Genomic DNA, 15,866 nt, shown 5'->3' with positions numbered 1-15,866 from the left:
CGGCGGCCCTGAATCAAGGATGGAGAGGAGGGCTTCCTGGAGGAGGCGGCCCTGCATCAAGGATGGACAGGAGGGCTTCCTGGAGGAGGCGGCCCTGAATCCAAGGACAGCGTCCTCCTCAGACACGGAAGAGGACACGCTGATGGTGGCTCTGAGATGCGTGTCTAACGCACCGACCGCCCATGTGGGAATACTGGCCTGCGCTGGGCGGATGCCACCTTCGCGGGGCGATGGGGACGCTCACCTGGACCAGGTCGGCAGGACTCGCGCCCTGCAAGACAAAAGCAGACAGCAGTGGGCGCCTGCCCCTGCCCCCTAAGACCCAGGTCTGGGGGTGGGGTGGGGGGGGGTCCAGTGGTTAAGACTCATTTCCAAAAAACTGGCTGTGAGAACCCTGGGAAGGAGACAGGATGGTCCCGTAGACCAGGCGGGTTCCGCTCGGCGTTCCACAGGGGCCCTAGGAGTCGGAATCCACTGACGGGATGAACAACAAATGGATGTCGAGTGGCCTTTCCTCCTGTTTTGGATTTTTTTTTTTTTTTTGAGGAAGATTAACCCTGAGCTAACTACTGCCAATGCTCCTTTTTTTTTTTTTTTTTTTTTTTTGCTGAGGAAGATTAGCCCTGAGCTAACTACTGCCAATCCTCCTTTTTTTTTTTTTTTTTTTTTTTTTTTTGTGTCTTATCCACCCGAAAGCCCCCGGCACACGGGTTTTAGAGAACGACGGCCCCCAGCCGGGAGAAGCCATTACCTGTTGTATTTCAAGTTCGTAGGTAAATTTCCAACTGAAGCGGCTTGACATCTCCCACTCCAGGAGAGAATAGGTTTTATTACACCACCCCGTGATGTTGGGCGGGCTTAATCTCTCTAGGCGAGGAAAACAGACCTTTTTAGGAGTAAAGCAAGTCAAAAAAATATGTGACTTAATTAAAAAAAAAAAAATGTAGGGATGGGTAGCTGGAAGGAGCACTGAGACTGGCTCTCAGGCCCCACCCCGCCCGGCCCGGGAGCCTCCTGGAAGGGTGGGTGCCCCTGACGTCCCCCAGAACAAGGCTTATTCTGTCCCCTCTGGCTACTGCAACAGTCCTGATTCCAGCTTTCTCCAGCAGAGGGAGGAAGTCTCCCGCAAGCATCAGCCGGCTGCATAGCCCGTTCCAGGTTTCCGCCCCGTTGCCTTCCGGCCTCCCCCGGACCCCGCCTCCAGGGACCCTCCCCCTCCCGCCGGCCCCTCCGGTCCACGCCCCCCTCTGCCCACACCTCCCCTCCGCCTCCCGCTCCCCCTCCGGTCCACGCCCCCCTCTGCCCACACCTCCCCCTCCCCCTCCCGCTCCCCCTCCGCTCCACGCCCCCCTCTGCCCACACCTCCCCTCCCCCTCCCGCCGGCCCCTCCGCTCCACGCCCCCCTCTGCCCACACCTCCCCTCCGCCTCCCGCTCCCCCTCCGCTCCACACCCCCCTCTGCCCACACCTCCCCTCCCCCTCCCGCCGGCCCCTCCGCTCCACGCCCCCCTCTGCCCACACCTCCCCTCCGCCTCCCGCTCCCCCTCCGCTCCACGCCCCCCTCTGCCCACACCTCCCCCTCCGCCTCCCGCTCCCCCTCCGCTCCACGCCCCCCTCTGCCCACACCTCCCCCTCCCCCTCCCGCTCCCCCTCCGCTCCACGCCCCCCTCTGCCCACACCTCCCCCTCCCCCTCCCGCTCCCCCTCCGCTCCACGCCCCCCTCTGCCCACACCTCCCCTCCCCCTCCCGCCGGCCCCTCCGCTCCACGCCCCCCTCTGCCCACACCTCCCCTCCGCCTCCCGCTCCCCCTCCGGTCCACGCCCCCCTCTGCCCACACCTCCCCCTCCCCCTCCCGCTCCCCCTCCGCTCCACGCCCCCCTCTGCCCACACCTCCCCTCCCCCTCCCGCCGGCCCCTCCGCTCCACGCCCCCCTCTGCCCACACCTCCCCTCCGCCTCCCGCTCCCCCTCCGGTCCACGCCCCCCTCTGCCCACACCTCCCCTCCGCCTCCCGCTCCCCCTCCGCTCCACGCCCCCCTCTGCCCACACCTCCCCTCCGCCTCCCGCTCCCCCTCCGGTCCACGCCCCCCTCTGCCCACACCTCCCCTCCCCCTCCCGCCGGCCCCTCCGCTCCACGCCCCCCTCTGCCCACACCTCCCCTCCGCCTCCCGCTCCCCCTCCGCTCCACGCCCCCCTCTGCCCACACCTCCCCCTCCGCCTCCCGCTCCCCCTCCGGTCCACGCCCCCCTCTGCCCACACCTCCCCCTCCGCCTCCCGCTCCCCCTCCGGTCCACGCCCCCCTCTGCCCACACCTCCCCCTCCGCCTCCCGCTCCCCCTCCGCTCCACGCCCCCCTCTGCCCACACCTCCCCTCCGCCTCCCGCTCCCCGTCCACTTCCCCCTGAATCTGCAACCAAACCAAGGACCACAAACAGGTGGCTTGAACCCCAGACGTGTGAGGGCTCCCTAATCTGGAGGCTGGGACTCCGGGACCCAACTGTGGGCAGGGTCACTTCCTTCTGGGACCCGACACACAATCTGGGCCGTTCCTCCCCGCCCCCCAGCTTCTCGTGGTGGCTGCCGGGCGGCCTGGGTGCTCCCTGACTGTGGATCAGCACCCAGATCTCTGCCTCCACCTCCACGGCCTCCTCCTCCTCCTCCTCCTCCTCCTCTCTCTGTCTGTGGGTGGTTGTTGGACCCCGGGGCCTGGGTGCTAAGATGCTGTGTTGCAGCTGGGCCCCAAAGCTGTCTCTGTGCCCTTCCAGGGAGCACCCCGAGTCTGAGGCAGCACGGCCTCCACCCGATGCACGTGAAACCCAGCCGGTCAGCTCAAGACTGGACACCACGGACCAAAGACAGCGTCCCCTCCGCTCTTTGCAGGACCCACCCCCTCATTTCTTCTTGCACCATCCTCTCAGCGCATCAGCCAGCCGGCCTCGTGGACGCGGACCAGCCGGGGCGGGCCCAGGTTTCACGGGGCTCGAAGCCGTCACCATTTGGGGACAGGGTCTAGCTAAAGAAAATAATCCCAACGTAGTTTTTTTTTTTTTTTTTTATAGAAGGGTTTTTGGTTCCAAAAGTCCCATCAGGGATTTCGTCGCTGAGGACAAGGCGCATCGGACCCACCGAGGTCGGGGCGGTGACGGACGTGCCCCGAACCCTCACTCACCGATTCGCGATAATTGTTCGAACATCTCCGAGCAGGGGATTCCGGAAGCTCGGCTGGTGCCCCTCACTCGGAACCGGTACAGCCGGTTGGAGAACCCGGAGAGGTCGTCGAAACGGCACCGCACGTGTGTCCCCCGCTCGTCCGCCGTGTAACCCGGACACTCCCGCCCCTCGGAGGTCCTGTGAGGAGGAGGCAAGTCCGGGGGTGACCCCGCGGTCCCCCCCACACCCCCACCCCCGAGCCCCGGACGGTCCTACCTCGCCTCCCCCACGTGCAGGTGGTACTGGACGTCTCTGGGCGCCGCGCTGCCCACGGCCCAGCGGCACGTCAGGAAATCCACGTCGTGGACCCAGCACGTGAGGTTCTGGGCGGCCGCCCCAGGGTTCCCTTCTGGGCTCCCCAAGAAGAGAAAACGAAAACGGGGCCGGTTTTAGGGGGACGCGGGGATCAAGACCCTTGGCAATTCCCATGTCACTGTCTGTCAGAAGACGTAACACAGGGGCCGGCCCGGTGGTGCAGTGGTTAAGTTCGCACATTCTGCTTCGGCGGCCCGGGGTTCACGGGTTCGGATCCCGGGTGCGGACATGGCACCGCTTCTCAAGCCACACTGTGGTAGGCGTCCCACATATAAAATGGAGGAAGATGGGCATGGATATTAGCTCAGGGCCAGTCTTCCTCAGCAAAAAAAAAAAAAAAGAAAAGAAAAAAAGAGGAGGATTGCCAGCAGTTAGCTCAGGGCTAATCTTCCTCAGCAAAAAAAAAAAAAAGGAGGATTGGCAGTAGTTAGCTCAGGGCCAGTCTTCCTCAGCAAAAAAAAAAAAAAAAAAAAGGAGGATTGGCAGTAGTTAGCTCAGGGCTAATCTTCCTCAAGAAAAATAAAAAAAAAAGAAAGCACAGAGACATCCCACGTACCCTGCCACGTGCATGCCCAAGGTGGATCCCCGTCCTTTTATAACCTCGCCCACTCCCCTCAGTCCACCCACCCCTGCTGGCCACCCAGTTGTCCCCCAATTAATTGCACAGCTTCGTCCTTTCAAGAAGGTCGTGGGAAGAAAATCACACCGCATGCGACCCCCTGGGCTGGTCACTTTGTCGCTCAGCGTACGTCCCTGGAGATCCACCCGAGTTAAAAGTGGTTATTTTGAGACTCAGATGATGGACGCCCAAGAAAAACCAGCAAGAGCGTTGTCCCCTCACCCGGCTCAGGGTAGCCAATCGACGTCGAGAACGGCTGCCCTCCTGTCACGAACACCGTGTAGTTTTTCGATCCACACGAGGGAAGCACTGGAAACTGGCAGTACTGGTTTTTTCTGGCCTGAGATAGATGGAGTCATTTGCTAGTTGCTTAGAGAACAGACCTCGTCGCATATCGATATTATTTAGGTTTTTTTTTTTTTTAAAAAATGACGGTTTTAGGAAATCAGCAATTCAGAGACACTCATGCACCCCTATGTTCATCGCGGCAGCATTACTCACAATGGCCAAGATGCGGAAGCAACGCATGTGCCCATAGACTGGTGATTGGATAAAGAATATGTGGTATTTATACACAATGGAATACTACTCAGCCATGAAAAAGGAAAAAAAATCGTCCCATTCTCAACAATGAGGATGGACCCTGAGGGTATGATGTTGAGTGAAATAAGTCAGACCGAGAAAGACAAATACTGCAGGATTTCACTCCTATGTGGAAGATAAAGAAACAGACGGACCAAGAGAAGAGATGAGTGTTGACCGGAGGGAAAGGGGGTTGGGAAAGGGTTCAAGGGACACGTATGTACGGTGATGGATTAAACATGAGGCTACTGGAAACGTCTACCACGCTCCTCGTACGGCCAAGGCGCTTTACCGTGACGTTGTACTCCAGGCTTTGCGAGCACTCGATCCCGCTCACATTTCCGTGGAGGTCCCAGGTCAGTCTCTGACTTTCCGGCTCCATCCTCACATTCCGAATCGGCGGGCTCGGATCTGAAACGTTCACGGGTTACGGTCGGGGAGAGACATGCAAGACGCTTGAACCAGCCTCGCAATGGGAACGTGTTTCTCCACCCGAGTTGGCTGATCTCGTTGGGAAGTGGAATCTACGTGGATGAGGGGCGGCCAGCAAAAAAAAAAAAAAAAAAAAAGGGGGGGGGAAGATTGGTGGCAGATGTTCGCTCAGGGCCAGTCTTCCTCAGTAAAAAAAAAAAAAAAAAAAAAAGGAGGATTGGCAACAGATAGTAGCTCAGGGCTAATCTTCCTCAGCAAAAAAAAAAAAAAAAATAGAGGAGGATTGGCAGCAGATGTTGGCTCAGGGCCAGTCTTCCTCAAAACAAAACAAAAAAAGCTACAAAGGGACATGAGATGCTTTGTCAGATTTTATCTGTGACCCTATGTTTTGGGGACTTCTAGGAAATGACTGTTGATAAACTTTTTTGTCCAAGTTCGTGAACTGCAAGTTCCCTGTTGGGGCATCAAGATCGATAACCTGAGCTGCACAGGCGACACCCACCCGGACGACCATCTGGGTTTCCGCCGAAACTTTCTCCGAACCTCACCTCTTCCTCTAAAAAGCTCATCCACGGAAATGTCTTGTGAGCTGAGCCTGTAATTTTGAATGGATTGTTATGCCTCAAAATTTACATTCACTTCTGCCCAAATAACAGTGCGTGAGTGGTGGAGTAGGAAATACGAGTCCTAGCATATTTTTATTATATTTGAGTTTATTTTTCTAAATACTCTATTTATACAAATACTGAATAATTACATATTAGTTAACATAAATACAAAATACTTATATTTTAGGTTTTCTACTTTATTTATCCAAATAGTGAATAAGTATATATTAGTTTATATAATTATAATATAATTATATTTTAGTTTATTTTTCTAAATACTATATTTATGCAAATAGTGAATAATTATATAGTGAATAATTAGTGAATAATTATAATTACATAATAGTTTATATAATTATAATACAATTATATTTTAGTTTATTTTTCTAAATACTATATTTAGAAAAATAGTGAATAATTATATATTAGTTTATATAATTATAATTATATTTTAGTTTTTTCCTAAATACTATGTTTATGCAAATTTTGAATAATTAAATAGTGAATAATTATAATTATATAATTATAGTTTATATAATTATAATAAATTATATTTTAGTTTAGTTTTCTAAATACTGTATGTATACAAATAGTGGATAATTATATATTAGTTTACATAATTATAAAATAATTATCTTTTAGTTTATTTTTCCAAATACTGTATTTAGACAAATAATGAATAATTACATATTAACATAATTATAAAATACTTATATTTTAGTTTTTCTACTTTATTTATACAAATAGTGAATAATTATATATTCGTTTATATAATTATACTATAATTATATTTTAGTTTACTTTTCTAAGTACTATATGCTAATAGTGAATAATTATACATTAGTTTATATAATATACGAATAATTATATTTCAGTTTAGTTTTCTAAATACTATACTTATACTCATCGTGAAGAATTATAGTCATTGATATAATTCTAACATAATTATATTTTATTTTTGTCAATGCTGTATTTATACAAATAATGAATGTATATGTATGTATGTATGTACGCAGATATCGGCCATGAAGGGACATAACCATGGCATCTTCTGTCATTAATTAATCAATAACGTCCACGCGCGCTCTTTCACATTGCTTATTCTCCACCCGATTATGGTTCTGCTCACAAATAAAAAACTCTCATGCCAAAAAAAAGAAAAAGGCCAGGAAAATCTGGACGGCAAATACAACAAAACCAATGCAAACACGCAGGACGTTGTTCCCTGCCGTGCGTGAGCAATCCCCGCCTCCTTCCCGGAGGCGGCGTCCTCCAGTTTGGGGCACTTTCCCAAAACCCCAAACGGTAGGAAATCCCCTCCAGGTCGGAGGTCAAGGGTCGGGCCTCGGATTCCCGTCTCCCCACCAGCGGCGCTGCCAAGCATCCCTCCCAGGAGCGTTTCCCGTCCGGCACCTGCTGAGTGACGACCCACCCACCAAGGAACAGCCGGAAAACACTCAACGCCGCGTCTTTTTAAAGGAACACGAAAGGCCAGACCCCCACCAGCCCATCGTCTGCAATACCTGGGACCCCATAAAACATTCCCAGCCGGGCAGAGATACGGGGACGCGCTTCCCGGCGACCAGGGCGAGATGCCCGTGCGTGCAAACAGCCCCATAAACGACAGGCGTGCAAGGAACTGACAAGGACCTTAAAAGAGCCGCTAGAAATATGTTCCAGGACTTAAAGGGGACGGTCCTCACCGCACAGGGAGGGATGGAAAATGCGTTTTTTTTAAAAAAAAAGAGCCAAACGGGAATGTCTGAAATGCAAAAAAAATGCAGCGCATGGGCTTCCAAGTGGGTGGCAAAGAAAAGGTCGGAGGACTTGAAGGAAATGCAATAGGAGGGGTGCACGCTGAAGCCCCAAAGAAAAAAATATGGAGCCAACCGACCAGGAGACCCCACAACCCAACTGCTTAAAAAAAAAAAAAAGTGGCATCAAGAAATTCTGCAAAACAACCAGAGAGGGGGGAAAAAACACAATACCTATTAACAAAAAAAAAACAAAGATAAGAATTTCCGCTGATTTCTCGCTACCATCGATGGAAGACACAAGATAAGAGAACGCCATCCCGAAATGCGGAAGGAAAAACCACCGCCGCAGAAAGCCCCTGTTGACACAGAATCCTGTGTTTTGCAAGAAAAGGAAGGTGAAAGGAAGTCGTTTTTCAGACTGGCAAAAACTGAAAGGATTCTTTCCCCGAAAGACCGGGGTTCTGGAGAAAGGTTGAAGGACGCTCTTCCTCCTGAAGGAAAAGAACCCCAGATGGAACCTCAGGTCTACACCAAGAAACACGGGAGGAAAGTGAACAGGGATCCACAGCGAGTGTCCCCAAATGTATGCAGACATGCAAATAGCACGCGAATATGCAAATATACGGGAACATGCAAATAGCACGCGAATATGCAAACAGCATGCAAATATGCAAATGTTGTGCAAACGGTTTTGAATGCGCGAATAGCATGTGAACCTGCGAATAGCGCGTGGAAACGCAAATAGCATGTAAATATGCAAATAGCTCGTGAATATGCACACTGTATAAATATGCAAATGATATGCAGACGTATCGAATGTGTAAATAGCACGCAAACATGTGACTAGTATGTGAATATGCAAATAGCACGCGAATATGCAAATAGCATGTAAATATGCAAACAGCACGTGAATGTGTGAATGGTGTATAAATATGTAAATAGTAAATATGTAAAAATGTGATTGTTTAAAATAAAAACACGCCCAGTGCAGGGTGGGCTTTATAAAATGGGTAGACGTGAAAGGTGTGACAGCGTGAAGGACGAGGGGAGAAATAAAAGTATTCTGTTTCAAGGCTCCCCCGTCCTGGGCGAAGTAGAGTGATATTGGAAGATGGAATGCGATCGATGAAGGGCGGATATTTAAAATCCGGAGGAACCCGAAATCGATAGCGAGGTAGAGACAAAAAGCCAGTGGAGGAAAAACAACGGAACGCTAAAAAAGAATTAAGGGAACAGGTGCCAGGAAAAGAGGGGAGAAGAACAAAGAAAAACTGAGGAAAACAGCAAACAAGTAGCAAAATGGTAGAATTAAACCCAACTGTATTGATAATTACATGACATGTGAAGGGTCTAAACGGCCCAACGGAAAGAAAAGGTTGTCAGAGTCGATTAAAAAAAAATCCCCCCACCGTGTGCTGTCTACAAGGAAGGTACTTTAAATGCCTTTAATTTACATTAAATTAAAGTGTAAATTTAAATAATAGATATTATTATGTATTAGTTATTTTCTGTGATTTAAATTAAATAGTGTAAATTAAAATAATGAATTTTTTAGTTAAAATAATTTAATTTTAAATCAAATTATTAAAATTAAAATTTCAATTTTAAATTCAATTCAATTTAAATAAATTTATTTTCAAATTAGAATGTAAATAAATTAAAATAATATTAGATAATTTAATTAAATAAGTTAAAATAATACCGAATTAAAATATTAAATTTAATATCAAATTTAACAATTTAAATTAAATTAAATGAATAGAAATTAAAAAATTTAAATTGAATAATTAAATTATTTAATTATTTACTTTAAGTAATAGAAAATTATTAAAATAAATTTAATAAATTAAATTTATTAAATGTATACATTTAATCACACATTCAAATTAAATGTCAATGAAAATAATAGAACAGTGTATTTTGCAGAAACTCTAATCATGTGAAACCCGAAAATGCTACATTAATGTAAGACCACGTAGACTGCAGGACAAGGACGGTTTCTGGGATAAAAAGAGAAATTTCCACAGGATAAAATGGCCCTTTCATCCTCATACCTGTGCTCCCAGGAACAAAGTTTCAAAACGCGTGAGGCATAAGCACAAACTCCCTCTTGAATTGAGGAAACAAGTAGAGAAAACAGTAAAACCAGAGAAAAGTTGATAAAAAAAATACCAGCTAGTCAATAATAGCAGAATTCGTATTTTTATCGGTTGTCCACGGAAGATTCATTAAAATCTTTAATCATTTCAAAAAGTACACGGACAGCCAAGAAAACCAAAAGCTGTTTCTATGCAAAAAACAAGATAATTGGAAAAACCTCAAAAAAAGAGGGGAAATAAAATGAGGAATTTTAGGAACGAAAGAGGAGACAGAGCAGAAAAGGAAACGTTTTCGGACTCATTTTATGGGACCAGCGCGTTCTCCCGACGCCAAAATCAGACAGAGACGTTCGAAGAAAACGCGAGGCCTCATGAACACAGACACGAAATTCCTTCCCCAAATATCACCCGCGAAAATCCAGCAATAAATAAAATTGGCATCCGGGGTTCAAAACTCTGTGGGAACGGAAAAAAACCGCATCACGCTAACGAAAAGCCAGCTGTGAAAACCGTGGAGCTAATTCATACTCGAGTGTGGAGGACTAACCACTTCTCCTTAGGACTCGAACAATTCGCTTCCTGCCTGTGGTCAATGATCCCAGAAAACCCGGCGGCCTGAAGTGACCACAGAGGAGGCTGCGGCCTTGGCCCCAGACCGGCCCCGAGGTCGGCGTGGGGTGTCACCCTGGGACTGACATCTACCCAACGAAACGGAACCCCGTCTGCCCCGTAAAAAGTCCTGCATGGTGTCCACACACTCCTCCAGGGAGGTCAGAGGTCACGATGCCAGGAACCCCAGGACATCCCCTCGAATTCAGCCCTGTGAGGGGCTGAATCGCGGGCCACCCGAATTCAGCCCTGACCCCAGGACCCTTGCACGGGGCCTTATTGGCAAACAGGGTCTTTGCAGCTGTGATGAAGGGAAGGATGGAGAGGAGGGCTTCCTGGAGGAGGCGGCCCTGAATCCAGTGACAGCGTCCTCATCAGAGACAGAAGAGGAGACGCAGACGCAGGGCCCCCCGGGGAGACCAAGACGGGCAAAGATGCCCAGGAGCTTGGAACGGTCATGCGAAGACGCCCCAGTTTTGGCAGGTGAGTGACCTGGACGCCCCGGCTTATGGCTGGAGCCCCGTTTCCCAGCACAGATGGTTTGGATCCCGGGTGTGGACATGGCCCCGCTTGACAAGCCATGCTGTGGTGAGTGTCCCACATATAAAGTAGATGAAGATCAGCATGGATGTTAGCTGAGGGCCAGTCTTCCTCAGCAAAAAAAAAGAAAGAAAGAAAAGGAGGATTGGCAGTAGTTAGCTCAGGGCCAATCTTCCTCAGCAAAAAAAAAAAAAAAAAAAAAAAAGGATTGGCCGCAGTTAGCTCAGGGCCAATCTTCCTCAAGAAAAAAAGAAATCCTGGGCAGAGGGAAGCGATCGACCATCGTGCCCAGAGCTCCATCAGGACAGGGGCATCTAGACCAGCTCCACCTCGGAATCAGAAGAAACAGGGTAACTGGAGAAGAGGCCCCCCCCCCCCCGACAGACCCGCAGACGGAGGACGGACGGACGGACGGACAGACGGCCGTCCCGGGGGCCTACCCTGGTCCGGGAGCAGCAGGCCGGAGGCGGGCGTCAGGAACAGCACGATCCAGACGAAGGCCATGGGGCCGGCGGGCGGGCGTGTGCGCTGGAAAAGAAGGTGGAGTGAGCGTGGGGGCATCGTTCCTGGCCCTCCCGTGCGTGTGCATGCGTGTCCATGTGTGTGCACATGTGTGCATGCACATGCGTGTGTGTGCATATATGTGCCTCCATGTGTATGCATATGTGTGCATGCTCATGCTTGTTTTGCACACGCGTGTGCCTGTGTGCACACGTGCCCGTCTCTCTGTGTGTGTGCACGCGTGTGCGTCCGTCCCCCTGTCTGGAAGGCCCCCCCCAGGGGGTTAAGAGCCGGCCCTCGGCCCCGCGCTCGTCCACACCCGGCAAAACCCGCCCCGACCCAGGTGGCGCCGGGTCCCGGAGCCGGGCAGGAAGTCCCATTAACGTCTGACGGCAGCGCCGCCCGTTTCCTGACCCGGCCGCGTTCCGGGAACCCAACACCGCCCCACACGCCAGGCCGGAAGTTTTTCCCACGGCCCCCAGGGAGCTCGCTGTGCATCCCCCAGACCCCGACTCGGCGCGGGGGTCCACACACCTCCTGACGGACCCCCTGCTCCTCCCCACCCCGAGTCTCATTTTGCACACGTCGTCAGTGCCTTGGGGGCCCGCCCGGCGCTGCCACACAAGCAGACGACCCCACAGCCGAGCCTCGGGTTCGAGGAGGGGTCACAGACCGCGCCACCTCCCTCAGGGCGTTCGCAGACCCCCGTCACCGCACCCAACACAGGCTCCATGGGAAAGGGGGGGGTGTCAGCTGCCCCCACGCCCAGGCCCGAGGCTCCCGAGCTCGTCCAGCGTCATTCACCATGTTCACCCCCATCGGATTCCAGAACATTCTCACCCCCCCAAACGGAGCGCCCGTCCCCACCAGCAGTCGCTCCCTGTCCCCGTCCACGAATCCGCTTTCTGTCGTGGGGTGTGCCGGCTCTGGACGTTTCCCCTCAACGGGATCCCGTGCTGTGCGTCCTTCTGTGTGTGCTTCCGTCTCTGAGCGTCGTGGGTTCAGGGTCCGTCCACGCGCAGCTGTGTCAGGGCCTCGCTCCTGTTCACGGCTGCGTAATATTCCACCGTGTGGCTGCACCGCAGCCCGTCTACGCATCCAGCCCCCGACAGCGGTGTCCACCTTTGGGCCCATGTGCATATTGCCGCCGGGTGGGATCTCTGCCTTGATAAGCCCTTCGCGGCTGTCTGAGTCCCATTCGGGCTTCCAGAACCACCCACCTGGGGTCCCAGCCCCCGGGCTGGTTGAGATCCGGGGTGTGGACATGGCCCCGCTCAGCAAGCCACGTGGTGATCAGAGTCCCACGTATAAAGTACAGGAAGATGGGCACGGATGTGAGCTCAGGGCCAGTCTTCCTCACCAAAAAAAAAAAAAAAAAAAAGAGGATTGGCAGTAGTTAGCTCAGGGCCAATCTTCCTCAAAAAAAAAAATAAATAAAACAAAAAAAATTTTTTGAAAAACGGTAAAAACGCATTTTCAGGCTCCACCCAGTGACCCCAACGCCCCCAGCCTGCAGCGAGGCTCCACCCCGGTGCCTCCGTTTCCCGAGAAGGCAGCATCCTCGTTCGCCCCAGCGTCTCTGGGGTCGGCGCGCAAGGCCGGCTGGAACCAGAGGCGGGTGTGTGTGTGTTGGGGGGGGGTCCCCCGTGCCCCTCAGTCCCCCCGACCTCGTGCCCCCGTGACCCCATGACCCCCACCCTCCCACCACCCGGCGGGGTCTCTCTCACCTGGGCCTCGGCGGCCCCTCCAGCGTCCGCGCGGGGAAAGCGAAGCGGCTTTGTGCCCCGATCCGATCCGGGTTTTTTATAACCTCCGTGTCGGTGGGGCCCCACCCCCGGGCGCCCGACCCCAGGCGGCGGGGCGGACACCTGGGACCCCCTCCCTCCCCCTCCTCCCTCCCCCTCCTCCCTCCTGCGGGTCAGAACTCGGGTCCTTTCCCGGCGCCGCTTCCTCTTGGCGGCGAGCCCGGCGGCCGCCGCTTCCTGACGGAGGAAATCCCGGAGGCCTCCCTGGGGGCGGCGCGCCTGGCGCACACCCCCCTCCTCCCGGCGCCGCCCCCTCCGCTGCCCCCCCGGGTGCCCGGATGACGGGGCTGCGGAGCGGGGTTGGGGGGGGGTGTCGAGTCCGGCTCGCGACGTCGGGTCCCCTCCCCCCGCCAAAAAAAACGGACGTGCCTCTGGCGTCTCTGCAGCGTTTGCAAACTGGCTCGTCGATCGATCGATCGATCCATCGCGTTCAGACGGAGTCGCCCTGGACCCCCCCCCCGGTGACGCCACCGCCTCCAGGACGCACTGGCCGCGCCGGGATTGCACGCGGAGCCGAGATGCAGCGCTGGGGGCGCTTGCAACCAGCTCTGAGGACCCCCCCACCCTGACCCCGACCCCGACCCCGACCCCGGGGGTCAGGCTCAGAGGGTGCAGGCAGGGCCCGCGGCCTGAGTGACAGGCGGGGGGGCACAGGGGGCGGGACAAAGAGGAACAGCAGGTGCGACGGCAGGAACCAGGAGGCGGTTGCGAGATAAGGAGGCCGAACCCACCTCCAGACGGGGGGGGCCCCCGAAACCGCCACCACCCGGGTTACGACACCCCGACTCCTGCGGCCGCTCGGGGCCTGGTGACGGGGGGTTCGGGGGGAGGCGAGGCCGGAACCGGAGAGTCAAATGGTGGGGGCTGGAACCCTGTCAGCCGAAGGAGCCGGGTCCCAGAGTCCACGACTGCTCAAAAATTATTAATACGAAAACACAAAGCGGGGCTGGCCGGGTGGCTTAGCGGTTAGCGTTTGGCGGCCTGGGGGGTCGCGGGTTCGGGTCCCCGGGTGTGAACCCACACAGCGCTTATCAATCCATGCTGCGGGGGGCATCCCACATACAATCTAGGGGAAGATGGGCACAGATATTCGCTGGGGGCCAATCTTCCTCAGCAAAAAAAAAAAAAAAAAAAAAAAAATTTGCGGTTGTTCCAATGATAAAACCCATCCAGGCATTGAAAGGTAAAGTCGAGAAAAACTCAAAAGTATTAAAAAAAAAAAAAAAGAAACCTAAGACAAGGCGAATGGCAGGAAAATGATAGAACAGGTCTGGCCCCAACCTACGTGCTAATCACAGGGTTTCCAGAAAGAGAGGAAAAGCAGGAACAGTCACTCATTTCTCCGGAACCTTCCTGCGTGCCACAGGACGTGTGTCCCTGACGCAGCGGGTCCCGCAGGGCCGGGCGTCGTGATGCAATCAGGCCGCGTCCCCATGACTGGGCGGAACGTGAGGGACGTGCAGGAGCAGCCGGAACCTTCCGGAAACACAAGCAACGCTGGGCGTCAGAAACAAACGCCTTTAAAAAAAAAAAAAAACAAAAAACAAAACGAAAAAAAAACTCCGCGCCTGAGAACACAGACAGGCTCGGCGGAGCACCGGGTGGAAACCTTGAGTTAGCACGCAGGCCTTGTCAGTTCCTTGGAAGGCCCTGAAGGCCGAGAAACAAGAAACCGGGAGAAAACAAGACACAGGAGGCGGAACCAGGGGATCCAACCAGCGGAGGCGGGAAATTTAAACCACTGGCCGCCCTCCGTGGGGTTTTTGGGGCGCGTCCTGAGGCCCGAACCAGCCGCCCCTAGGGCATCCCGACGCTGGGGAGACTGAGGCCACCACGTGCGCCCTGGGGGGGGAGTTTTTTTCAGGAGGCGCCGGGCGGGGTTGAAAGAAACTCAATCCGCATCTGAGCTGACGGAGCTAATACCCTCCCCTATTGCCTCCTGCAGCGGTCCCAGCACCCCCTCCGTTGCAGGTCCCGGGATGGCCCCCCCACCCTGTCCCTGGGCCGGTGGTGTGTCTGGGGCTCAGAGACAACCAGCCGGGTCCCCTGACATCCAGCTGCGACCCCGGCCTCCACCCCGCGGCCCCTCCGGACCCACCGTTTCTGAGAAAAACCCTATCTGGTCGGCACAGAGGTCCCCACGGCCGCCTCGGGGTCGCCGCAATGTCGCGTCCGCCCCTTCCTGCTGGTGCCGCACGGGGTTGCGACACAGGCGACCTCGGGTCACGGGCCCGGCCGGCCGCTCGGCTCCTGTTTCCGTCGCTTCTGCCCCGAACGCCACACACAAAAAGTGTTTTCTAATAGTCACTTAACAATCGCTGGCCAGCATTGCCCATGAAAAACCTTGCTTTGCACATTTTTTAATTTTTCCCCCCAATTTACTACTTTATTTTCACCGTAAAAACGTGTTTTTTAATTTTTTTTTTTGCATCCGACGCGCCATCCCCCCAAAAAGGAAAGAAAAGTGCTGCAGTCTGAAGAGAAACACGCCCGCCACCCCGGCGTCGGATTCCACGTCTACACGCGTGTCTGCACACGTGCGCACGCACACGCCTTTTCACCCGCCTGGAACGGCCCCCCACCGTGTGCTTTTCCGTTTTGCAAAAACGACGCTGTGCGTCTCTCTCCTCAGGCGCGACTGGAAGTGCACACATTCGCATGGATGTTAGCTCAGGGCCAGTCTTCCTCAGTAAGGAAAAAAAAAAAAAAAGAGGAGGATTGTCTTCCTCAGCAAAAAAAAAAAAAAAGAGGAGGATTGGGGGCAGATGTTAGCTCAGGGCTAATCTTCCTCAA

At 53.3% G+C, this 15,866-nt stretch overlaps 1 protein-coding gene across 3 annotated transcripts in view; it reads right to left on the bottom strand.

Moving 5' to 3' along the window:
• The window catches only part of IL3RA (interleukin 3 receptor subunit alpha), a 28,518-nt gene that overhangs the window by 3,659 nt on the left and 8,993 nt on the right, over positions 1-15,866 (bottom strand). For all 3 annotated transcript variants that reach the window (XR_006526586.2, XM_044768254.2, XM_044768255.2), the window contains exons 12-18: positions 11,208-11,295; positions 5,015-5,133; positions 4,363-4,480; positions 3,423-3,555; positions 3,166-3,344; positions 752-867; positions 245-271 (exon numbers count right to left, since the gene is read on the bottom strand). Coding sequence is in view for 2 of the 3 variants with exons in the window: in XM_044768254.2 (XP_044624189.2) it covers positions 245-271; positions 752-867; positions 3,166-3,344; positions 3,423-3,555; positions 4,363-4,480; positions 5,015-5,133; positions 11,208-11,295 (780 nt within the window). In the remaining variant the exon portion in view is untranslated. The remainder of the gene's footprint in view (positions 1-244; positions 272-751; positions 868-3,165; positions 3,345-3,422; positions 3,556-4,362; positions 4,481-5,014; positions 5,134-11,207; positions 11,296-15,866) is intronic.

This window comes from Equus asinus, chromosome X (genome assembly GCF_041296235.1).
Source record: "Equus asinus isolate D_3611 breed Donkey chromosome X, EquAss-T2T_v2, whole genome shotgun sequence".
Lineage (NCBI taxonomy): Eukaryota > Metazoa > Chordata > Mammalia > Perissodactyla > Equidae > Equus > Equus asinus.
Note: the sequence above shows the minus strand (reverse complement) of the source record. Positions and strands in the feature narration are given on the sequence as shown.